The sequence below is a fragment of the Tachyglossus aculeatus genome, chromosome 21 (genome assembly GCF_015852505.1).
Source record: "Tachyglossus aculeatus isolate mTacAcu1 chromosome 21, mTacAcu1.pri, whole genome shotgun sequence".
Classification (NCBI taxonomy): Eukaryota; Metazoa; Chordata; class Mammalia; order Monotremata; family Tachyglossidae; genus Tachyglossus; species Tachyglossus aculeatus.
The window spans coordinates 44977171-45003330 of NC_052086.1; the positions used below are offsets into that span (position 1 = coordinate 44977171).

Genomic DNA, 26160 nt, shown 5'->3' on the forward strand with positions numbered 1-26160 from the left:
GGTCCTTGGGGGAGAGCCAGGAGTGTTGGACAGTCTGTGCTGGCTCACTGGGAGAGAGTCAGGGGTGGAGAGGGGAGAATCAGGGATGTGGGATGGTCCATTCATTCGACTGTATTGAGCCCTTACTGCGTGCAGAGCACTGTACTAAGCCCTTGGGAAAATACAACAATGAACAGACACATTCCCTGCCTGCAATGAGATTTCAGTCTAGAGGGGGACACAGACGCTAATATAAAGAAAGTATACACGCTGAGAGGAGTCAGGGATTGAGAGGGGAGAGTCAGGGGTGTTGGATGGGATGGTCTGTGCTGAGTCACTGGGGGAAGATCACAGGGATGGAGAGTGTGGTGGAGGCCGAGCTATGGGATGGGATGGTCTGTGCTGGATTACTGAAGGCTGAGTCAGGGATGGAGGGAAGGGAGTTTTCTACTGAGTGTAAATATAATTTATTCATTTATATTAATGTCTGTCTCCCCTCCTCTGGACTGTAAGCTGGTTGTGGTCAGGGAACGTGCCTGTTCATTGTAGTACTGTACTCTCCCAAGTGCTTAGTACAGTGCTCCGCACACAGTAAGCGCCCAACTTAGGCATCAAGCAAAAACTCCTCACTCTCGGCATCAAGGCTGTCCATCCCCTCGCCCCCTCCTACCTCACCTCCCTTCTCTCCTCCTCCAGCCCAGCCCGCACCCTCCGCTCCTCTGCCGCCACTAACCTCCTCACTGTGCCTCGTTCTCGCCTGTCCCGCCGTCGACCCCCGGCCCACGTCCTCGCCCTGGCCTGGAATGCCCTCCCTTCACACATCTGCCAAGCTAGCTCTCTTTCTCCCTTCAAAGCCCTTCTGAGAGCTCACCTCCTCCAGGAGGCCTTCCCAGACTGAACCCCGTTTCCTCTCCTCCTCCCATCCCCCCAGCCCTACCTCCTTCCCCTCCCCACAGCCCCTGTATGCATATTTGTACAGATTTATTACTCTATTTATTTTACTTGTACATATTTACTATTCTATTAATTTTGTTAACGATGAGCAAATGGCTTTAATTCTATTTGTTCTGAAGATTTTGGCACCTGTCTACATGTTTTGTTGTCTGTCTCCCCCTTCTAGACTGTGAGCCGGTTGTTGGGTAGGGACCGTCTCTATATGTTGCCGACTTGTACTTCCCAAGCGCTTAGTACAGTGCTCTGCATACTCAATAAATACGATTGAATGAATGAATGACTGAATGAATGGGCGCCCGGCACGGTCCTGAGCTGTTGGGAAACAGCGTGGCTCACCATCTTCTGACGGGGCCGGCAGGGACACGGCGAGGTAGCCCATTGGTCCCCAGCTCTTCTGTAAATTCTCCGGCCCCCTGACAAAACCACACTGGCAGTGGGACAAAGATCTGAGCAGGGCCAGAGGCCCCAGAGCCACAGGAAAGGGTGTGGGACACCCAAGGAGGACGGGGGGTGGGGACAGGGTTGTGCAATGAGCCTGGGGTGACGGTTGTGGCTCTGGAAGAGATCCCAGGAGCCCCGGCGGGGTCAGGGACCACGTCCCTGGCACACTGGAATGCCAAATGGCCCCCAAGCCCAGGGGCTGGAGTTCGGCCTGGGCTGATAATAATAATAATAATAATAATAATAATGGCATTTGTTAAGTGCTTACTATGTACCCGGCACTGTAGTAAGTATCAAGATGGATACAAGTTAATTGAGATGGACATAATCCCTGTCCCACGTGGGGCTCACAGTCTCAATCCCCATTTTACAGATGAGGTAACTAAGGCACGGAGAAGTAAAAATGACTTGCCCAAGGTCATACGGCAGACAGGCGGTAGCGCCGGGATTGGAAGGCACGACCTCTGGCTCCCAAGTCCACGCTCTCGCCACTAGGCCACCGGTTGCCCAGCAGGTGAGCTGGGGGCACCAAAGCGGCCGTCCTACGGGAGTGGAGAAGAGGAGGCCGGAGGACACGTTGCGGCCACAACCGACTCGGGGAGGGCCCAGGCTGCCATGGCTCGGCTCTCACTCGCTCCACAGCCGATCCTTGCCCGTCCATCCTGTGCCCCGGGTCCACCCTTTCTTCTCCCCCACAGCTGCTACTGCCCCGCCACGGGCTCCGCTCCGACCGCGGTCGGAGGCTGTTGAGTCGGCCTCCGGCCTCTCCCCACTCCAATCTCCCCACCGTTCCCCCCGGTTCCTGCTGCTGCCTGGATCATCTCTTTTAGACTGTGAGCCCACTGTTGGGTAGGGACTGTCTCTATATGTTGCCAATTTGTACTTCCCAAGCGCTTAGTACAGTGCTCTGCACACAGTAAGCGCTCAATAAATACGATTGACAATGATCATCTCCCTGAAGACTAGCTCAGTTCCCCCGCTTCCCCCTCCCTCTTTTTTTTCATATGGCATTTGTTAAGCGCTTACTATGCGCCAGACACTGTACTAAGCACTGGGGTAGATACAAGCTAATCAGGTTGGACACAGTCCCTGTCCCACATGGGGGTCACAGTCCTAACCGGCTGTGTGTCTGCCTTGTGACCTTTGGCAAGTCACTTCACTTCTCTGGGCCTCAGCTGCCTCATCTGTAAAACCAATCAATCAATCGTATTTATTGAGCGCTTACTGTGTGCAGAGCACTGGACTAAGCGCTTGGGAAGTACAAGTTGGCAACATCCAGAGACAGTCCCTACCCAACAGTGGGCTCACAGTCTAGAAGGGGGAGACAGAGACCAAATCCAAACATATTAACAAAATAAAATAAATAGAATAGATATGTACAAGTAAAATAAATAAATAGAGTAATAAATATGTACAAACATATATACATATATACAGGTGCTGTGGGGAAGGGAAGGACGTAAAACGGGGGGGTGGAGAGGGGGACGAGGGGGAGAGGAAGAAGCAGCAGCGGAGCCAGGATTAGAACCCAAGTCCTTCTGACTCCCAAGCCCGTGTTCTACCCACTAAGCCTCAAGTCTCGTGTTAAGAAAGCAGCTTAGAATTCAGGAGCAGAAGAATTTTCCCAAAATGCTGCCCTAATTTGTACATGGGTGCAGACCCGGTGGAGACTCCAGTCCAGAACCATTCCCATCTGGAATAATCAGGGGTAGGGACTGTCTCTCTATGTTGCCAATTTGTACTTCCCAAGCGCCTAGTACAGTGCTCTGCATATAGTAAGCGCTCAATAAATACGATTGATGATGATGATGACTATCCTGTAAAATTGCAGTTGCATGCACGTCCCTCTTTAAAATGGGGATTGAGACTCTGGGCCCCAAATGGGACAGGGACTGTGTCCAACCCGATCTGCTTGTGTCCACCCCAGTGCTTAGTACAGTGTCTGGCACACAGTAAGTGCTTGACAAGTGCCATTATCATTATTATTATTAAGAACTCACATTTTACAGATGAGGTAACTGAGGCCCAGAGAAGTGACATCCCCATGGTCAGAGAAGACAAGTGGCAGAGCGGGAATTACAGCCCAGGTACTTCTGACTCCCAGGCTGATGCTCTCTCTCTACCAGGCCACACTGCTTAGGGACCGTCTCTCTATGTTCCCGACTTGTACTTCCCAAGCGCTTAGTACAGTGCTCTGCACACAGTAAGTGCTCAATAAATACGATTGAATGAATGCTTCTCTTCTTTCTCCTCAAGACACTCCGTCAGCTCCCTGGGCCCCTCAAGATCAAACTAAAACGCCTCCCCATCATGTCCCAGGTTCTCCACCATCTGGCCCCACCTGCTCTCTTCTCCCGCTCTATCCAACCCAGTCTTCGATCCTCCCAAGCTGACTTTCCAGCCGTCCCTTCATCTCCCTTCTCCTACCTCTGTCATCTCGCTAACACTCTATTTTTAGCCTGGAACTCCCTCCTTTCCCATTAGAGAGACCCCCAACTCTCCCTACCACCAAATCCCTCCCGAAAGCCCACCTCATCCCATCAGTCTCCAAACTCTCAATGGCATTTAGCGTGGTTCAGTGGAGTTTGGGCTTCGTAGTCAGAGGCTGTGGGTTCTAATCCCAGTTCCGCCACATATCAGCTGCGTGACTTTGGACAAGTCACTCAGCTTCTCCGTGTCTCAGTTACCCCATCTGTAAAATGGGGATTGAGACTGTGAGCCCCACGTGGGACAACCTGATTACCTGTTTCTACCCCAGCACTTAGAGCAGTGCTTGGCACACAGTAAGTGCTTAACAAATACCATCATTATTAGCTCTGTGCAAAGCACTGGACTAAGTGCTTGGGAGAGTACATTACAACCGAGTTGGTTAGCAATTCCCCTGCCCACAAAGAGCTTAGACTCTACAGCCTTCCTCAATGCATCTCCTAGTATCCTAGTGGACAGGGAACGTGTCTACCAACTCTGTTATATTGTACTCTCCCATGCGTTTAGGTCAGTGCTCTGCACCTAATATTATTATTATTTGCTCAATATATAAAATTGATCAGTTGATCCTAAACCCGATCATCCCCACAACCGACTCCAGCTCTTATGTATCTACTCACTCTCAGTACTTGGAGGTATAATAATAATAATGGTATTTGTTAAGCACTTACTATGTGCCAAGCACTGGGGTAGATACAAGGTAATCAGGTTGTCCCTCGTGGGGCTCACAGTTTTAATCCCCATTTTACAGATGAGGTAATTGAGGCCCAGAGAAGTGACGTGACTTGCCCAAAGTCACACAGCTGACAAGTGGCAGAGCCGGGATTAGAACCCACAACCTCTGACTCCAAAGCCCGGAAGTCAGCTATGTTTATTCTATAGAAGATCGATTATTTAGCTTACTGCCCCTGTTGGGAAATATTTTTAAGCCTGGCTCCCCGTTTAAGTGGAAGCTCTTTGTGGACAGAGAATCTGTCGCTTGCTTATTTTGTATTTCCAGAGCATTTAGTACAGTGTACTGTCCGCAGAGGGCACTCAGTAAGCACTACTTCTGCTGCTCTCCCACTGCAGGTGGTGGCAGCTTTGCCTCAACTCAGCGTCCATAGGCTGAGGGGAATTTTAGCTAAAATGGTCCCAGGACTTGGGCCCAAACCGTTGGGTCTCCCCAGGGCTGGGAGTTGAGGGAGAGGAGAAAAGGATTTGTTCATTCAATCGTATTTATTGAGCGCTTACTGTGTGCAGGGCACTGTACTAAGCCCTTGGGAAGTACAAGTTGGTGACATATAGAGGCGGTCCCTACCCATATATATATATATATATATATATATATATATATATACACACACATCAAAGCAAGTAAACAGGCATTAATGTAAGTGAACAGAATGACAGGAGGAGAAAACGATGACGTCAAGCGAGGAGCCGAGAGAGGGGCGAATCTAGACTCACCAAGCCACTGCTCAGGATGTAGAAGTCATCGGAGGAAAAGATGGTTCCAGGGTAAGAGGAGAAGGCCTGCTCGTGGCCAGGGACCAGCGGGGACCCCTCTAGGGAGGGCAGACAGACCGGGTCAACCATGCCTCCCACCCCGCCGAACCTGCCCACCATCGGGGGAGTGGACACACTCACATAGCTGTCTCCTTCCAACCTGGAAGCTTCCTTCCAGACCAGGAATACCCCTTCCCCACCCCCCATCCCCTCATGCTCACCTCCCACTTCCTCCGCTCTCCCGGGCCCATCCCCATCCCCTCCCTCTGGCGGGTCCCACCTCGGGGCCCGGTCCGGAAGCGCAGCGAATACTTCTTGAGGATACGCAGCATGTTCTGGTAGGAGCTCCACGTGTCGTGGGCCACCAGCAGCTCCTGGTTGCCGGGCAGCAGTTTGACCAGCGCCGAGCAGGAGCCCGTGCCCAGGTCCCGCTTCCGGCTGCCCGTGCTCCGGTTCAGCGCTGGCTCCAGGTCTTCCAGGTCTCCTGACAGCTGGAACAGGCTTTGGTGGGGCGAGGAGAGAGGGGATCAGATGGAAAGGGATCTGGGATCCCCCCCTTGGTGACGTGGCCACCGCCAGGGAGGAGACAGGGGAAAAACCCTGCCTTGGGCCGCGTCCACCACCTCGCTCCTCCGGACCCCCCTCGGCCGCCGAGCAGCCGGACATGAGGGAGAAAACGTAAGCCAACGGCAGACTGGAGAGGGCGGAGGATCGGGCACCGTTACCCTCCCTGACCCACTGTCCTGACTGAACCGGCAGGACACAGGCTCTCTCCTGCGCTGGGCCTGGGGAGGAAGGCGGGAGGCTCTCGACTCCCCTCTGGCCACACCAATGTCTCTGGCCGGCACACGACCCTGAGGCCCCAACATGGGCAAGATGGGCTACCCTCCGCCCTGAACCCCAACGGTGTGGGCTGTCCTCCTCGGGTCACAACTCCCAAGCCCATCCCGCTGGTTGGAGCCTGCGGGGAGAGAGCCGGCCCCCCTCCCACGTGACCGCCCCCCAGCCAAGGCTCTCTCCTAGGCAGGGCCAGGCCACGGGGAGGTCGCTGACTTACAGGAACCCGAAGGGGTTGATGGCCAATCTCCCGGTGGGAAAAGATACTCGTCCCTCGTAGCTGTCCTCCAATCCCTTCAGCTGCAGCAGGGTGAGGTGGACCTGGGGGAGTCAGGAAGGGCTGACCCTCGGCTGGTCGGGAGACTATTCCCGCCCCCTCGCCCTCCACGATGGACACACCCAACTCCATCCCCACGCTGGTCAGGAGACCACCCCTAACCCATTACCACAACCAGATGATCCAAAGGAGGGGCTACCTCCCCACCACCCAGTCCTCATTAATACAATAATAATAATAGTAATGGTATTTGTTAAGTGCTTACTATGTGCCAGGCACTATACTAAGCCCTGGGGTGGATACAGGCAAATCACGTTGCTTGTATCCACCCTTCCTTCCTCCCTCGGGCCTGCGGTTGGCTCTGGGGAGGAGCTTGGCACGGGGACATTCGCAGCAAGGGATTATAAGCTCGTTGTGGGCGGGGAATGTATCTGTTTATTGCTATATTGTACTCTCCCAAACACTTAGTACAGTGGTCTGCCACCATAAGAGCTTAATAAATATAATAGAAAGAATGAATGGAGGAAGGACGAGTCGCCTCAATGTGCCCCGTGGCCAGGCTAGGCAGGCCCACGCCCCCGGGTTCAAGTCGGACCGGCCGGCGGCCAGCAGGAGCCTGCTCACCTGGTGCCAGTATTCGGGATCTTCGCCCGACTCCATCTGTTCCTGCATCCAGGCCAGGTTGGCCTCCACGTAGCCCTTGAGTTTCTCGCAGTATTCGGTCTCGTACTTGAAGGGACCACAGTAATCCACCGCGGTGTTCATCCAGTGCATGTAGATGAGCTGGGAAGGGGAGGAAAGCGGGGGAGGAGGGATCGTCATTCAGAAGGGAGACCGGGTGCCCCTGCCCTGCTGCCACTGCGGCCCAGCCCCCGCCTCCCTGCCAGTCACTCCCCGTCGGCCACCCTTACCTCCTGCGTCACCGCGGCCTCCGCTACACCCGCAGCGTAGGCCTGGAGGCTGTCGTTGTACTGGTCGCTGGTGCCCAGCTCCAGGAAGGCCCACCTGGGTCCCGCGCGGAGGTGAGAGAGGGAGCGTGGTCAGGACCTCGGAAGGATTTCACAGCCACGACAACCCAGGCCGGACCGGCCAGAGACAGACTCCGGAGAGACGACTTCAGCCCCCCCAGGCACCGCCCTCACCCTGCCTCCTGCCTGGAACCCCAAGGTGGACAGAGGCCGTCCCTTTTCTGGAGCCGGAGACCGGCTCGGGACCAACATGGTCACCTCCTCCCCCCCCGGGATCGGCCCTCGGGGTCCCGAGCACCGGACGTTGGGCAGATGTCAGGAGTTGTGCGGGACAGATCCGGGGACACATTGGGCCTCCTGAGGGAAATAGCTGCAATAATAACCAGGGTATTTATGAAGCGCTTCCGACATGCCACATGCTGAGGTAGATATGGGATAATCAGATCGGACAAAGTCCCTGTCCCACAGATAATAATTATACTATGAATAACTATATTTGTTAAGCACTGCGTGCAAAAGCACTGTACTAAGCACTGAGGTGGATACAAGATAATCAAGTGAGACACATATCCTGTCCCACATGGGACTCACAGTCTAAAGGGGAGGGAGAACAGGTATTTCATCCCCATTTTACAAATGAGGAAACTGAGGCCCAGAGAAAATGGCTGACTTGCCCAAAGTCACATCAAAACAAGTGGAAGATCCAGGATTAGAACCCAGATCTCACGACTACCAGTCTGGTGCTCTTTCTGATGACAGGCTAAGAGGGAGGGAAGGCTGGCTGGGATCCAATCCCCATTTTACATAGGAAGAAACTGGGGCACCAAGAGATTAAGTGATTTGCCCAGGGCAACTGAGCAGGCCGGGGCACAGCCACGACTAGAACTCATGTCTTCTGACTCCCAGCCCCCTGCTCTTTCATTCATTCATTCATTCAGTCGTATTTATTGAGCGTTTACTGTGTGCAGAGCACTGTACTAAGTGCTTGGGAAGTACAAGTTGGAGAGTTGTACAAGTTGAAGTACAAGTTCCACAAGGCCCTGCTGAGAGCTCACCTCCTCCAGGAGGCCTTCCCAGACTGAGCCCCTTCCTTCCTCTCCCCCTCGTCCCCCTCTCCATCCCCCCATCTTACCTCCTTCCCTTCCCCACAGCACCTGTATATATGTATATATGGTTGTACATATTTATTACTCTATTTATTTATTTATTTATTTATTTTACTTGTACATTTCTATCCTATTTATTTTATTTTGTTGGTATGTTTGGTTCTGTTCTCTGTCTCCCCCTTTTAGACTGTAAGCCCACTGTTGGGTAGGGACTGTCTCTATGTGTTGCCAATTTGTACTTCCCAAGCGCTTAGTACAGTGCTCTGCACATAGTAAGCGCTCAATAAATACGATCGATTGATTGATTGATTGATTGATTAGGTCATGGAAAGCCAGGGATGGAAAGGGGAGAGTCAGGGGCTGGAGAGTCATGAGGGCAGGGGGTCCAGGACGGTGACCAACACCAACTTCCTCGAAGCATCCTGGAGCTTCTACTAGTACTACTAATAATAGTAATTGTACCTGTATATATGTTTGTACATATTTGTTACTCTATTTATTTATTTTACTTGTACATATCTATCCTATTTATTTTATTCTGTTAGTATGCTTGGTTTTGTTCTCTGTCTCCCCCTTCTAGACTGTGAGCCCACTGTTGGGTAGGGACTGTCTCCATATGTTGCCAACTTGTACTTCCCAAGCGCTTAGCACAGTGCTCTGCACACAGTAAGCGCTCAATAAATACGACTGATGATGACTGATGATGACTGTGGTATTTGTTAAGCTCTTACTACGTGCCAGGCACTGTACTAAACGCTAGAGTGGGGACAAGCAAATCAGGGTGGAAACAGTCCCGTCCCGCATGGGGCTCACAGTCTTAATCCCCAGTTTACAGATGAGGCAACTGAGGCGCAGAGAAGTGAAGTGACTTGCCCAAGGACACGCGGCAGACAAGGGGTGGAGCCGGAATTAGAATCTATGACCTTCTAACTACGATTCATTCATTCAATCATATTTATTGAGCGCTTACTGTGTGCAGAGCACTGTACTAAGCGCTTGGGAAGTACAAGTTGGCAACATAGAGAGACGGTCCCTACCCAACAGTGGGCTCACAGTCTAGAAGGGGGAGAAAATATTTGTTAAATGCTTACTATGCGCAAAGCACTGTTCTAAGCGCTTGGGGGATACAAGGTGATCAGGTTGTCCCACGTGGGGCTCACGGTCTTAATCCCCTATATCCACGGGGCCATACCCTTTCTCTGTCGGAGTCCCAGACAGGGCACTGGCTCAGAGTCAGGCAGTGACCGGTTTAACTCATCATCATCATCATCAATCGTATTTATTGAGCGCTTACTATGTGCAGAGCACTGTACTAAGCGCTTGGGAAGTACAAATTGGCAACATACAGAGACGGTCCCTACCCAACAGTGGGCTCACAGTCTAAAAGGGGGGAGACAGAGAACAAAACCAAACATACCAACAAAATAAAATAAATAAAATAAAATAAAATATAAAATAACTCTGTTATGAGAAGCGTGCTGTTAGAGAAGCAGCATGGCTCAGTGGAAAGAGCCCAGGCTTTGGAGTCAGAGGCCGTGGGTTCAAATCCTGCCTCCGCCACTTGTCAGCTGTGTGACTTTGGGCAGTCACTTCACTTCTCTGGGCCTCAGTTCCCTCATGTGTAAAATGGGGATGAAGACTGTGGGCCCCTCGTGGGACAACCTGATCACCTCGTAACCTCCCCAGCGCTTAGAACACGGCTTTGCACATAGTAAGCGCTTAATAAATGCTATCATTATTATTATGTTGTACTCTCCTAAGTGCTTACTACAATGCTCCACTTGTAGTAAGTGCTCAATAAATACAACCGATTGACCTGTGAAAGCGCCTGGATTCTTCCTGAAGGCAACAGGGCCAACCCCCCTTTCACTCAAATAATCATCATCATCATCAACCGTATTTATTGAGCGCTTACTATGTGCAGAGCACTGGACTAAGCGCTTGGGAAGTACAAATTGGCAACGTATAGAGACAGTCCCTACCCCACAGTGGGCTCAGTCTAAAAGGGGGAGACAGAGAACAAAACCAAACATACTAACAAAAGAAAATAAATAGGATAGATATGTACAAGCAAAACAAATAAATAAATAAATAGAGCAATAAATATGTACATATATACATGTATATATATATATATATATATATATATACATCCTCATAAATAAATAATGAGGAGCCTCTCTCGCTCCTTCTTGCAGACAGACACCAACCACCTTTCACTCGAATAATGAGGACCCCCCCCCTCGCTCCTTCTTGCAGACAGACCCCCCCAGAGGTGATCTGGTGGGGGCCTGAGTTCTTTCCGGAGTGGCAACCAGGGTATCCTGACTCCAAGCTCCTGCCTGTCCCCGTGACAACACAAACTTACACAACCATCCACCTCCTGGTCAACCAATCCATCAGTGGCATGACCTTGGACAAGTCACTTAACTTCTCTAGGCCTCAGTGGCAGGGCCAGGATTAGAACCCAGGTCCTCTGACTCCCAGGTTTGTGCCTTCATTAAGCCATGCCGGGGCTTAGCACAGTGCCTTTTTTTTTTTTAAAAAAAAAGACAGTATCTGTTAAGTGCTTACTATGTGGCGGGCACTATTCTAACCGACGGGGTAGATTCAAGGTAATCATCATCATCATCATCATCATCATCATCAATCGTATTTATTGAGCGCTTACTATGTGCAGAGCACTGGACTAAGCGCTTGGGAAGTACAAATTGGCAACATACAGAGACAGTCCCTACCCAACAGTGGGCTCACAGTCTAAAAGGGGGAGACAGAGAACAAAACCAAACATACTAACAAAATAAAATAAATAGAATAGATATGTACAAGTAAAATAAATAAATAGAGTAATAAATATGTACAAACATATATACATATATACAGGTGCTGTGGGGAAGGGAAGGAGGTAAGATGGGGGGGATGGAGAGGGGGACGAGGGGGAGAGGAAGGAAGGGGCTCAGTCTGGGAAGGCTCACAATCTCCATACCCGTTTTACAGATAAGGTAACTGAGGCCCAGAGAAGTGAATTGCACAAGGTCACACAGCAGACAAGTGGCGGAGTCGGAATTAGAACCCAGGTCCTTCTGACTCCCAAACCCGTGCTCTACCCGCTAGGCAACGCTGCTTCTAGGCACGGCACAAGCACTGACTAAAAATCATAATTATTAAGAAGGTTGGCCATCACTTACCCTCGCAACCAAGGGGGCTAGGGGAGGAGGAGAGGGGGCAAAAGCGGGGATAAGCATCACACCAGAGAAGGGAATGGGCACAGGAAGGTGAGGGGCTCTCCTAGGGGGCCAGAGGGAGATGATGATGATGGCACTTGTTAAGTGCTTACTATGTGCTAAGCACTGTGGTAGATACAAAGTAATCAAGTTATCCCCCATGGGGCTCACAGTCTTGATCCCTATTTTACAGATGAGGTAACAGGCACAGAGAAGTTAAGTGAAATGCCCAAAGTCACACAACAAGGATTGTGGCGGAACCAGGATTAGAACCCACAACCTCTGACTCCCAAGGCCGGGTTATTTCCACTACGTCACACTGCTTCTCTATAGATAGCTGGGATCGTGTCTGCTAACTCTGTGGCACTGTACTCTCCCAAGCACTTAGCCCAGTGAGCAATTAATAATAATAATAATAATGTTGGTATTTGTTAAGCGCTTACTACATGCAAAGCACTGTTCTAAGCGCTGGGGGGAATACAAGGAGATGAGGTTGTCCCATGTGGGGCTTACAGTCTTAACCCCCATTTTACAGATGAGGGAATTTAAGATGAGGGAAATTAAGACTGTGAGCCCCATAGTGGGCCGAGACAGTGTCATTAGGTTGTATCTACACCAGCGCTTGACACATAGTGAGTGCTTAACAAATAATATTATAATAGGCAGGCAATAAATACCAGTAATGATGATGATAAGGCTCAGGCTGGGGCGGGACCCAGGAAGCTTCTCCCCTCCCTGCCCCGGGGCGGAGGTGGTGAGGGGGAAAAGGCTCGGAGGCCTTCTTGAATCCATCTTGCTTCCATGTAGAAAAGCAGCGTAGCTTAGTAGATAGAGCCTGGGTTTAGGTGTCACAAGTCGTGGGTTCTAATCCCGCCACTTGTCAGCTGTGGGACTTTAGGCAAATCACAACTTCTCTGTGCCCTCAGTTCCCTCATCTGTAAAATGGGGATGAAGACTGAGAGACCCCAGTGGGACAAGCTGATTGCCTTGTATCCTCTCCAGCGCTTAGAACAGTGGCATTAATTAACCAATCAATCAATCGTATTTATTGAGCGCTTACTGTGTGCACAGCACTGTACTAAGCGCTTGGGAAGTACAAGTTGGCAACAGATAGAGACGGTCCCTACCCAACAGTGGGCTCACAGTCTAGAAGGGGGAGACAGAGCACAAAACCAAACATATTAACAAAATAAAATGCCATTAATATATTAATATAATAAATGCTATCATTATTATTATTATGTGGGACAACCTGTTTACCCTGTATCTTCCCCAGCGCTTGGAACAGTGCTCGGCACAAAGTAAGCACTTAACAAATACCAACATTATTATTATCTATGCTATTACCTCCTAGACTGTGAGCCCGTTGGTTAGGGACTGTCTCTATGTGCTGCCGACTTGTACTTCCCAAGCGCTTAGTCCGGTGCTTTGCACACAGTAAGCGCTCAATAAATACGACAATGAATGAATGATTCCAGCGCTTAGTACAGTGCCCAGCACGTAGTAAGCCCTTAATATGATAATTATTAATAATAATAATGGCATTTGTTAAGCGCTTACTATGTGCAATGCACTGTTCTAAGCACTGGAGAGGCTACAAAGTGATCAGATTGTCCCATGGGGGGCTCACAGTCAATCCCCATTTTACAGATAAGGTAACTGAGGCCCAGAGAAGTGAAATGACTTGCCCAAACTCACACAGTTGACAAGTGGCAGAGCTGGCATTGGAACCCATGACCTCTGACTCCCAAGCCTGATAATAATAATAATTATTATTATTATTCATTCAGTCAGTCAAATTTATTGAGCACTTACTGTGTGCAGAGCACTGTACTAAGCGCTTGGGAAGTGCAAGTTGGCAACATATACCCAACAACGGGAAGCAGCATGGCTCAGTGGAAAGAGCAAGGGCTTTGGAGTCGGAGGTCATGGGTTCGAATCCTGCCACCGCCACGTCTGCTGTGTGACCCTTGGCAAGTCACTTAACTTCTCTGAGCCTGTTACCTCGTCTGTAAAATGGGGAAGAAGACTGTGAGCCCCATGTGGGACAACCTGATCACCTTGGATCCCCCCCAGGGCTTAGAACAGTGCTTTGCACATAGTAAGCGCTTAGCAAATGCCATCATTATTATTATTATTATTATTAACGGGCTCACAGCCTAGAAGGGGGAGGCAGACAACAAAACAAAACATGTGGACAGGTGTCATCAGGATAAATAGAAATAAAGCCAGCAGCGTGGCTCAGTGGAAAGAGCACGGGCTTTGGAGTCAGGGGTCATGGGTTCGAATCCCGACTCTGCCAACTGTCAGCTGTGTGACTTTGGGCAAGTCACTTCACTTCTCTGGGCCTCAATTCCCTCATCTATAAAATGGGGATGAAGACTGTGAGGCCCCCCCTGGGACAACCTGATCTCCTTGTAACCACCCCAGCGCTTAGAACAGTGCTTTGCACATAGCAAGCGCTTAACAAATGCCATCATCATTATTATTATTATTAACGGGCTCACAGTCTAGAAGGGGGAGGCAGACAACAAAACAAAACATGTGGACAGGTGTCATCAGGATAAATAGAAATAAAGCCAGCAGCGTGGCTCAGTGGAAAGAGCACGGGCTTTGGAGTCGGGGGTCATGGGTTCGAATCCCGACTCTGCCAATTGTCAGCTGTGTGACTTTGGGCAAGTCACTTCACTGGGCCTCAATTCTCTCATCTATAAAATGGGGATGAAGACTGTGAGGCCCCCCACCGGGACAACCTGATCTCCTTGTAACCCCCCTGGCGCTAAGGAGAAGCAGCGTGGCTCAGTGGAAAAAGCCCGGGCTTTGGAGTCGGAGGCCATGGGTTCGAATCCCGACTCCACCAAATGTCTGCTGTGTGACCTTGGGCGAGTCCCTTCACTTCTCCGAGACTCGGTTCCCTCATCTGTAAAATGGGGATGAAGACTGTGAGCCCCACGTGGGACAAACTGATCACCTTGTACCCGCCCCGGCGCTTCGAATAGTGTGCTTTGCACATAGTAAGCGATTAACAAATACCATCATCATTATTATTAGAACAGTGCTTTGCACATAGTAAGCACTTAACAAATGCCATCATTATCATTAAAACAGTGCTTTGCACATAGTAAGTGCTTAACAAATGCCATCATTATTATTATTATTATTAGAACAGTGCTTTGCACATAGTAAGCACTTAACAAACGCCATCATTATTATTAGGACAGTGCTTTGCACATAGTAAGCGCTTAACAAATACCATCATTATTATTATTAGAACAGTGCTTTGCACCTAGTAAGCGCTTAACAAATGCCATCATTATTATTAGGACAGTGCTTTGCACATAGTAAGCGCTTAACAAACGCCATCATTATTATTAGAACAGTGCTTTGCACATAGTAAGCGCTTAACAAACGCCGTCATTATTATTAGGACAGTGCTTTGCACATAGTAAGCGCTTAACAAATGCCATCATCATTATTATTATTAGAACAGTGCTTTGCACATAGTGAGCGCTTAACAAATGCCGTCATTATTATTAGGACAGTGATTTTCACCTAGTAAGCGCTTAACAAATGCCATCATTATTATTAGGACAGTGCTTTGCACACAATAAGCGCTTAACAAATACCATCATTATTATTAGGACAGTGCTTTGCACACAATAAGCGCTTAACAAATACCATCATTATTATTATTATTAGAACAGTGCTTTGCACATAGCAAGCGCTTAACAAATGCCGTCATTATTATTAGGACAGTGCTTTGCACATAGTAAGCGCTTAACAAATACCATCATCATTATTATTATTAGAACAGTGCTTTGCACATAGTAAGCGCTTAACAAATGCCATCATTATCATTAGGACAGTGCTTTGCACATAGTAAGCGCTTAACAAATACCATCATCATTATTATTATTAGAACAGTGCTTTGCACCTAGTAAGCGCTTAACAAATACCATCATTATTATTATTAGAACAGTGCTTTGCACATAGTAAGCCCTTAACAAATACCATCATCATTATTATGATCAGAACAGTGCTTTGCACATAGTAAGCGCTTAACAAATGCCATCATTATCATTAGAACAGTGCTTTGCACATAGTAAGCGCTTAACAAATGCCATCATTATTATTATTATTAGAACAGTGCTTTGCACATAATAAGCGCTTAACATTTCTATCCTACTTATTTTATTTTGTTGGTATGTTTGGTTCAGTTCTCTGTCTCCCCCTTTTAGACTGTGAGCCCACTGTTGGGTAGGGACTGTCTCTATGTGATGCCAATTTGTACTTCCCAAGCGCTTAGTACAGTGCTCTGCACATAGTAAGCGCTCAATAAATACGATTGATTGATTAACAAATGCCGTCACTATTATTAGGACAGTCATTATTATTAGGACAGTGCTTTGCACCTAGTAAGCGCTTAACAAATACCATCATCATTATTATTATTAGAACAGTGCTTTGCACATAGTAAGCGCTTAACAAATACCATCATTATTATTATTAGAACAGTGCTTTGCACCTAGTAAGCGCTTAACAAATGCCATCATTATCATTAGAACAGTGCTTTACACATAGTAAGCGCTTAACAAATACCATCATCATTATTATTATTAGAACAGTGCTTTGCACATAGTAAGCGCTTAACAAATACCATCATTATTATTATTAGACCACTGCTTTGCACATAGTAAGCGCTTAACAAATGCCATCATTATTATTATTAGAACAGTGCTTTGCACATAGTAAGCGCTTAACAAACGCCGTCATCATCATTATTATTAGAACAGTGCTTTGCACCTAGTAAGCGCTTAACAAATGCCATCATTATCATTAGAACAGTGCTTTGCACCTAGTAAGCGCTTAACAAATGCCATCATTATCATTAGAACAGTGCTTTACACATAGTAAGCGCTTAACAAATGCCGTCACTATTATTAGGACAGTCATTATTATTAGGACAGTGCTTTGCACATAGTAAGCGCTTAACAAATACCATCATCATTATTATTATTAGAACAGTGCTTTGCACCTAGTAAGCGCTTAACAAATGCCATCATTATCATTAGAACAGTGCTTTACACATAGTAAGCGCTTAACAAATACCATCATCATTATTATTATTAGAACAGTGCTTTGCACCTAGTAAGCGCTTAACAAATACCATCATCATTATTATTATTAGAACAGTGCTTTGCACCTAGTAAGCGCTTAACAAATACCATCATCATTATTATTATTAGAACAGTGCTTTGCACCTAGTAAGCGCTTCACAAATACCATCATCATTATTATTATTAGAACAGTGCTTTGCACCTAGTAAGCGCTTCACAAATACCATCATCATTATTATTATTAGAACAGTGCTTTGCACCTAGTAAGCGCTTAACAAACGCCATCATTATCATTAGAACAGTGCTTTGCACATAGTAAGCGCTTAACAAATACCATCATCATTATTATTATTAGAACAGTGCTTTGCACCTAGTAAGCGCTTAACAAATACCATCATCATTATTATTAGACCAGTGCTTTGCACATAGTAAGCGCTTAACAAATGCCATCATTATTATTAGGACAGTGCTTTGCACATAGTAAGCGCTTAACAAATACCATCATCATTATTATTATCAGAACAGTGCTTTGCACCTAGTAAGCGCTCAATATAATAAATGCGGTTATTATTATTATCATTATTATTGTAAGGATGGTCTCCCGCCCTCGGGGCCCTCCTCACCCGGTCCGGGCGATGGCGTCGGTGAAGTTGGCCCAGGCGACGGCGTCGGGGTGCCAACCGTCCAGTACGCTCAGCCGCCCGGAGGCGGGGTCCAGCAGCACCGAGCGGCTTTGGGGGGGCTCCCTTTGGGGGGGCTCCCTTTGGGGGGGCCCCCGGGGGGGGGGTCCCGGCGAGCAGGGTCCCGGCCCACAGCAGGGCCGCCAGGCCCGCCCAGGGTCCGGCCCGGCAGCACGGCGGCCGCCTCAGGACCACGGCCCGGGCCGCCATCTTCCCTCCTCGCCGCCACCGCTCGACGCCCCCTCACGGCGCCCGACCCGGGGGGGGCGGGGCGGGGCGGAGAGGGGGCGGGGCCAATAGGGGAGCGGGACCAATAGGAAGGCGGGGGCGTGCAGTGGGCGGGGCTGTTAGGGGTGGCGTGGGTGGTGGGCGGGGCGTGCAGTGGGCGGGGCCAACAGGAAGTCGAGGCGTAGAGTGGGCGGGGCTACAAGGAGTGGGCGGGGCCGAGCGGGAGACGGGGCTTGGATGGGCGGGGCCAATAGGAAGGTGAGGCGTGGAGTGGGCGGGGCTACGAAGGGCGAAGAGGGCAGTGGGCGGGGCTGCTAGGGCGACGTGTGGGGTGGGCGGGGCCGAGCGGGAGGCGGGGCGTGTAGTGGGCGGGGCCAATAGGAAAGCGGGCGTGGAGTGGGCGGGACTATGAAGGGCGAAGCGTGGGGTGGGCGGGGCTACAAGGGGTGATGCGTGGGTGGGAGGGGCCGAGGTGGGGGCGGGGCGTGGGGTGGGCGGGGTGGATAGGAAAGTGAGGCCTGGGGTGGGCGGGGCTGCTAGGGTGACGCGTGGGGTGGGCGGGGCCGCCCGGGAGGCGGGGTGTGGGTGGGCGGGGCCAATAGGAAAGAGAGGCGTGGAGTGGGCGGGGCTACGAAGGGCGGGCGTGGGTGGGCGGGGCCAACAGCAAAGCTAGATGTTGAGTGGGCGGGGCCTAGCGGGAGGCGGGGCGTGGGTGGGCGGGGCCAATGGGAAAGCGAGGCGTGGAGTGGGCGGGGCTACGAAGGACGGGGCGGGCAGTGGGCGGGGCTATTGGGGTGCCGTATGGTGGGCGGGATCAATAGGGAGGCGGGTCATGGAGTGGGTGGTCATGGAGTGGGCGGACATGGAGTGGGCGGGGCTACGAAGGGCGAGGGGGCAGTGGGCGGGGCTGTTAGGGGCGGTGGGTGCAGTGGGCGGAGCCAGGAGGGAGGTGAGGCATGGAGTGGGCGGGGCCAATAGGAAAGTGGGGCAGGGAGTGGGCGGGGCTACATACGGGCGAGGGGGGAGTGGGCGGGGCTGTGGGGTTGCGTGTGTGGTGGGCGGGGCCAACAGGGAAGCGGGGCGAGGAGTGGGCGGGGCTGCGAAGGGCGAGGAGGGTGGTGGGCGGGGCTTTTAGGGGTGGTGCGCGTGGTGGGCGGGACACGGAGTGGGCGTGGCTACGACGGTGAGGCGGGCAATGGGCGGGGCTATTAGGGGTGACGTATGTGGTGGGCGGAGCCAGGAGGTGGGCGGGGTCAAGATGGAGGCGGGGCGTGGAGTGGGAGGAGCTTTAACTTCTCTGTGCCTCAGTTACCTTATCTGTAAAATGGGGATTAAGACTGTGAGCCCCCCCGTGGGACCACCTGTATATATGCATATATGTTTGTACATATTTATTACTCTATATATTTATTTTACTTGTACATATGTATTCTATTTATTTTATTTTGTTAGTATGTTTGGTTTTGTTTTCTGTCTCCCCCTTCTAGACTGTGAGCCCACTGTTGGGTAGGGACCGTCTCTCTATGTTGCCAACTAGTACTTCCCAAGCGCTTAGTCCAGTGCTCTGCACACAGTAAGCGCTCAATAAATACGATTGATTGATTGATTGCACACAGTAAACGATCAATAAATACGGTTGAATGAATGAATGAATGAATGTTAGGTAGGGACCGTCTCTATATGTTGCCGACTTGTACTTCCCCACCACTTAGTCCAGTGCTCTGCACACAGTAAGCGCTCAATAAATACGATGGAATGAATGAATGAATGAATGAATGAAAACCTGATCTGCTCGTATAATAATAGCATTTATTAAGCTCTGCACGCAGTAAGCGCTCAATAAATACGATTGAATGGATGAATGAATGAACAACCTGAGTACCCCTTGTCATCTCCCCAGCGCTTAGACCAGAGCTTTGCACATAGTAATCGCTTTCTAGACTGTGAGCCCACTGTTGGGTAGGGACTGTCTCTATATGTTGCCAACTTGTACTTCTCAAGCGCTTAGTACAGTGCTCTGCACACAGTAAGCGCTCAATAAATACGATTGATTGATTGATTGATTAATAAATGCCATTAAAAAAGGTGGGGGCGGGTCATGGAGTGGGCGGGGCCAAGAGGAAAGTGGGACACGGAGTGGTCGGGGCGAAGGTGGAGAAGCAGCGTGGCCCAGTGGAAAAGAGCCCGGGCTTTGGAGTCAGAGGTCATGGGTTCAAATTCCGCTCCGCCAATTGTCAGCTGTGTGACTTTGGGCAAGTCACTTCACTTCTCTGCGCCTCAGTGACCTCATCTGGAAAATGGGGATGAAGACTGTGAGCCCCCCGTGGGACAACCTGATCACCTTGTCACCTCCCCAGCGCTTAGAACAGTGCTTGGCACACAGTAAGCGCTTAATAAATGCCATTAAAAAAAAAGGTGGAGGCGGGTCATGGAGTGGCTGGGGCCAAGAGGGAGGCGGGGCTGTAATAATAATAATAATGATGGCATTTATTAGGCGCTCACTATGAGCAAAGCACTGTTCTAAGCGCTGGGGCGGTTACAAGGTGACCGGGTTGTCTCCCACAGGGGGTTCACAGTCTTCATCCCCATTTTACAGATGGGGGAACTGAGGCTCAGAGAAGTTGGGTGACTTGCCCAAGGTCACACAGCTGACAATTGGTGGAGTCATTCATTCATTTATTCAATCGTGCTTACTGTGTGCACAGCACTGTACTAAGCGCTTGGGAAGTCCAAGTTGGCAACATATAGAGACGGCCCCTACCCAACCACGGGCTCACAGTCTAGAAGAGTGTGATAGATCTGCTTCATCTTCTTGTAGCTCTATTACTTCCTGCTCTATCCTTGTTCTTCCTCCTACTCTTTCTATGTGAATTTTGGAATGACTCCCTGCTTAGATTCCGGGATTTGAACCCATGACCTTTGACTCTAAAGCCCGGGCTCTTTCCACTGAGCCACGCTGGCTGTAGGTAGGGGGGGAGGATGTGATGGACGGGGCGAAGATGAAGGCGGGGTATGGAGTGGGTGAGGCCAAGAGGATGCCGGGGCTATTAATTCATTCAATCGTATTTACTGAGCGCTTACTGTGTGCAGAGCACTGTACTACTAATAATAATGATGACATTTGTTAAGTGCTTACTATGTGCAAAGCACTGTTCTAAGCGCTGAGGGGGACACAAGGTGATTAGGTTTTCCCACGTGGGGCTCCCAGTCTCCATCCCCATTTTCCAGATGAGGGAATTGAGGCCCGGAGAAGTGAAGTGACTTGCCCAAAGTCACACAGCTGACAAGCGGCGGAGCCGGAATTTGAACCCACGACCTCTGACTCCCAAGCCCGTACTCTGGCCACTAAAGCCATGCTGCTTCCCTACTAAGCGCTTGGGGAGTACAAATCGGCAACGTATAGAGGCGGTCCCTACCCAACAACGGGCTCACAGTCTAGAAGGGGGAGACAGACAACAAAACAAAACATGTGGACGGGTGTCAAATCGTCAGAATAAATAGAAATAAAGCTAGATGCACATCGTAGTAAGCGCTTAATAAATGCCATCAATAAATAAATAAATAGTAAATATGGACAAGTAAAATAAATAGAGTAATAAATCTGTACAAACATATATACAGGTGCTGTGGGGAGGGGAAGGAGGTAGGGCGTGGGGGGACGCTTAGAACAGTGCTCTGCACATAGTAAGCGCTTAACAAATGCCATCGTTATTATGGGGAGGAGGAGAGGAAAAGGGGGGCTCCTCGGTCTGGGCGGGGCCATGAGGGGCTAGGAGGGGCGGGATGTGTAGTGGGCATGGCCATGAAGAAACCGGGGCGTGTATCATCATCATCATCAATCGTATTTATTGAGCGCTTACGTGCAGTGCAGAGCACTGTACTAAGCGCTTGGGAAGTACAAATTGGCAATGTATAGAGACAGTCCCTACCCAACAGTGGGCTCACGGTCTAAAAGGGGGAGACAGAGAACAAAACCATACATACTAGTGGGCGGGATGAAGAAGGAGGCTTCTCTTCCCCTCTTCTTAACTATCTCTCTTCCCCCCTGAAAAGCCCTGCTGAGTGCCCACCTCCTCCAGGAGGCCTTCCCAGACTGATCCCCCCTTTACCTCTCCTCCTCCCCCCATCACCCCCCCATCACTCTGCCCTACCCCCTTCCCTGCCCCACAGCACTTGTGTAAATTTGTACATATTTATCACTCTATTTATTTTATTAATGATGTGTACACAGCTATTATATATAATATATATAATTATATATATATAATGCTTCTCTGGCCTAGTGGAAAGGGCGTGAGCTTGGTGAGTCAAAGGACTTCAGTTCTTATCTATTTATTTTATTTTGTTAGTATGTTTGGTTTTGTTCTCTGTCTCCCCCTTCTAGACCGTGAGCCCGCTGTTGGGTAGGGACTGTCTCTATGTGTTGCCGACTTGTACTTCCCAAGTGCTTAGTACAGTGCTCTGCACACAGTAAGCGCTCAATAAATATGATTGATTGATTGATTGATCCTGGCTCTGCCCATCGCTTTCCGTGCGACCTTGGGCAAGTCACCTCACTTCCTCCGTGTCCGTTTCCTCGACAGTAAAACAGGGATGAACAGGTTGGGGACCTGTTCTCCCACCTATTTACACTCTAAACCCCACATGGGATGGGCACGGTGTCCCACCTAATTAACTCTTCCCTACTACAGCGCTTAGAACAGTGTTCCAAACATAGTAAGTGCTTAAGAAATACCTTTAAAAGAAAAAAAATGAGCTCACAGTCTAGAGGGGGGAGTCAGACATTAATGTAAATAAACCTAGCCATAGTTTTATTTGTTTAGTTTCAGTTTCTAGAAAACATAGTTTTATGTTTTTAGTACATAAAGGCTGTTGGGGTGAATAAAGGGAGCAAATTGTTCGTATGTTTGGTTTTGTTCTCTATCTCCCCTTTTAGACTGTGAGCCCACTGTTGGGTAGGGACTGTCTCTATATGTTGCCAATTTGTACTTCCCAAGCGCTTAGTACAGTGCTCTGCACATAGTAAGCGCTCAATAAATACGATTGATGAAATCCAAACGCAAGAATGATGCAGAAGGGAGAGGGAGAAGAGGAAATGAGGGCTTAGTCGGTCCAGGCTCGTATCTCCTCCTGCCTTCAGGACATCTCCATCTGGATGTCTGCCCGCCATCTAAAACTCAACATGTCCAAGACTGAGCTCTTTATCTTCCCTCCCAAACCCTGTCCTCTCCCTGACTTTCCCGTCACTGTAGACGGCACTACCATCCTTCCCGTCTCACAAGCCCACAACCTTGGTGTCATCCTCTACTCTGCTCTCTTGTTCACCCCACACATCCAGTCAGTCACCAAAACCTGCCGGTCTCACCTCCGCAACATCGCCAAGATCCGCCCTTTCGTCTCCACCCAAACCGCCACCTTGCTGGTTCAATCTCTCATCCTATCCCGACTGGATTACTGCAAAGGGCTCCTCTCTGATCTCCCATCCTCCTGTGTCTCCCTGTTTCAGTCTATACTTCACTCTGCTGCCCAGAAACGCTCTGGGCATGTCACCCCGCTCCTCAAAAATCTCCAGTGGTTGCCTATCAACCTTCGCATGAAGCAAAAACTCCTCACTATTGGCTTCAGAGCTCTCCATCACTTTGCCCCCTCCTATCTCACCTCCCTTCTCTCCTTCTCCAGCCCAGCCCGCACCCTCTGCTCCTCTGCCACTAATCTCCTCACCGTTAGGCCTCGTTCTCGCCTGTCCCGCCGTCGACCCCCGGCCCTCGTCCTCCCCCTGGCCTGAAATGCCCTCCCTCCGCACATCCACCAAGCTGCTCTCTTCCCCCCTTCAAAGCCCTACTGAGAGCTCACCTCTCCCAGGTGGCCTTCCCAGACTGAGCCCTCTCTTTTTTCTCTCCTTCTCCTCCCCTCCCTCCCTCTGCCCATCCACCTTCCCCTCCCCACAAAACTTGTGTATACCTGTACATTTTTATTACTCTATTTATTTTATTTGTACTATATTTTATTAATGATGTGTATATAGCTATAATTCTATTTATTCTGATGGCATTGACACCTTTCTACACGTTATGTTTTGTTGTCTGTCTCCCCCTTCTAGACTGTGAGCCCATTGTTGGGTGGGGACCGTCTCTATATGTTGCCAATTTGTACTTCCCAAGTGCTTAGTACAATGCTCTGCACGCAGTAAGCCCTCAATAAATATGATTGAATGATTGAATTTATCTGTTTTTGATTGATTGATTCATTCATTCATTCATATTTATTGAGCACTTACTTTGTGCAGAGCACTGTACTAAGCACTCCTCCCCCTCCCTCTGCCTTACCCTTTTCCCCTCCCCACAGCACTTGTGTATATTTGTACATATTTATTACTCTATTTTGTTAATGATGTGTACATAGCTATAATTCAATTTATCTGTTTTTGATTGATTGATTCATTCATATTTATTGAGCACTTACTGTGGGCAGAGCACTGTACTAAGCGCTCCACCCCCTCCCTCTGCTCTACCCCCTTCCCCTCTCCACAGCACTTATGTATATTTGTACAGATTTATTACTCTATTTATTTTGTTAACTCCCTTGGTGAACTCATTTGCTTCAATGGCTTCAACTATCACCTCTACGCTAATGCCTCCCAATATACACCCAAATCTACATCTCTACCCCTGCTCTCTCTTCCTCCCTCCAGGCTTGTGTCTCCTCCTGCCTCCAGGACATCTCCATCTGGATGTCTGCCCGCCATCTAAAACTCAATACGTCCAAGACTGAACCCTCCCAAACCCTGCCCTCTCCCTGACTTTCCCGTCACTGTAGATGGCACTACCAACCTTTCCATTTCACAAGCCCGCAACCTTGGTGTCATCCTCGACCCCACTCTCTTGTTCACCCCTCACATCCAATCCATCACCAAAACCTGCCGGTCTCACCTCCACAACATCGCCAAGATCTGCCCTTTCCTCTCCATCCAAACCTCCACCTTGCTGGTTCATTCTCTCATCCTATCCCAACTGGATTACTGCATCAGCCTCCTCTCCGATCTCCCATCCTCCTGTCTCTCCCCACTTCAGTCTATACTTCACGCTGCTGCCCGGATCATCTTTGTGCAGAAACGCTCTGGGCATGTTACTCCCCCCCTCAAAAATCTCCAGTGGCTGCCTGTCAACCTACGCATCAAGCAAAAACTCCTCACCCTGGGCTTCAAGGCTGTCCATCACCTCACCCCCTCCTACCTCACCTCCCTTCTCTCCTTCTCCATCCCAGCCCGCACCCTCCGCTCCTCTGCCACCGCTCACCTCCTCACTGGGCCTCGTTCTCGCCTGTCCCGCTGTCGACCCCCGGCCCACGTCCTCCCCCTGGCCCGGAATGCCCTCCCTCCACACATCCGCCAAGCTCGCTCTCTTCCTCCCTTCAAAGCCCTACTGAGAGCTCACCTCCTCCAAGAGGCCTTCCCAGACTGAGCCCCCTCCTTCCTCTCCCCCTCCCCTTCCCCCCCACCCTACCTCCTTCCCCTCCCCACAGCACCTGTATATATGTTTGTACAGATTTATTACTCTATTTATTTTACTTGTACCTATTTACTATTCTATTTATTTTGTTAATGATGTGCATTTAGCTTTAATTCTATTTGTTCTGACGACTTGACACCTGTCCACATGTTTTGTTTTGTTGTCTGTCTCCCCCTTCTAGACTGTGAACCCGTTGTTGGGTAGGGACCGTCTCTATATGTTGCCGACTTGTACTTCCCAAGTGCTTAGTACAGTGCTCTGCGCACAGTAAGTGCTCAATACGATTGAATGAATGAATGAATGAATGAATATATATATATAATATATATATATTCATATAGCTTTAATTCTGTTTGTTCTGACAACTTGACACCTGTCCACATGGTTTGTTTTGTTGTCTGTCTCCCCTTCTAGACTGTGAGCCCGTTGTTGGGTAGGGACCGTCTCTATATGTTGCTAACTTGTACTTCCCAAGTGCTTAGTACAGTGCTCTACACACAGTAAGTGCTCAATAAATACGATTGAATGAATGAATGAATATATATATTCATATAGCTTTAATTCTATTTGTTCTGACAATTTTGACACCTGTCTACTTGTTTTGTTTTGCTGTCTGCCTCCCCATTCTAGTCTGTGAGCCCATTGTTGGGTAGGGATTGTCTTGGTTGTTGAATTGTACTTTCCAAGCGCTTGGTACAGTGCTCTGCACACAGTAAGCGCTCAATAAATACGATTGAATGAATTAATGGATGGATGGATGGATGGATGGATGGATGGATGAATGGATGGATGGATGGATGGATGGATGAGTGAGTGAATGAGTGAATGAATGAATGAATGAATGAATGAATGAGGCGGTGTATGTA

At 49.4% G+C, this 26160-nt stretch overlaps 1 protein-coding gene across 1 annotated transcript in view; it reads right to left on the reverse strand.

Annotated features, from left to right (window-relative positions):
- The window catches only part of PLBD2 (phospholipase B domain containing 2), a 33472-nt gene that overhangs the window by 3390 nt on the left and 3922 nt on the right, over positions 1–26160 (reverse strand). The window contains exons 2-10 of the mRNA XM_038762759.1: positions 18799–18961; positions 18419–18477; positions 17987–18192; positions 17502–17742; positions 7375–7468; positions 7088–7246; positions 6407–6507; positions 5630–5850; positions 5311–5408 (exon numbers count right to left, since the gene is read on the reverse strand). Coding sequence (XP_038618687.1) covers positions 5311–5408; positions 5630–5850; positions 6407–6507; positions 7088–7246; positions 7375–7468; positions 17502–17742; positions 17987–18192; positions 18419–18477; positions 18799–18961 — 1342 coding nt within the window. The remainder of the gene's footprint in view (positions 1–5310; positions 5409–5629; positions 5851–6406; positions 6508–7087; positions 7247–7374; positions 7469–17501; positions 17743–17986; positions 18193–18418; positions 18478–18798; positions 18962–26160) is intronic.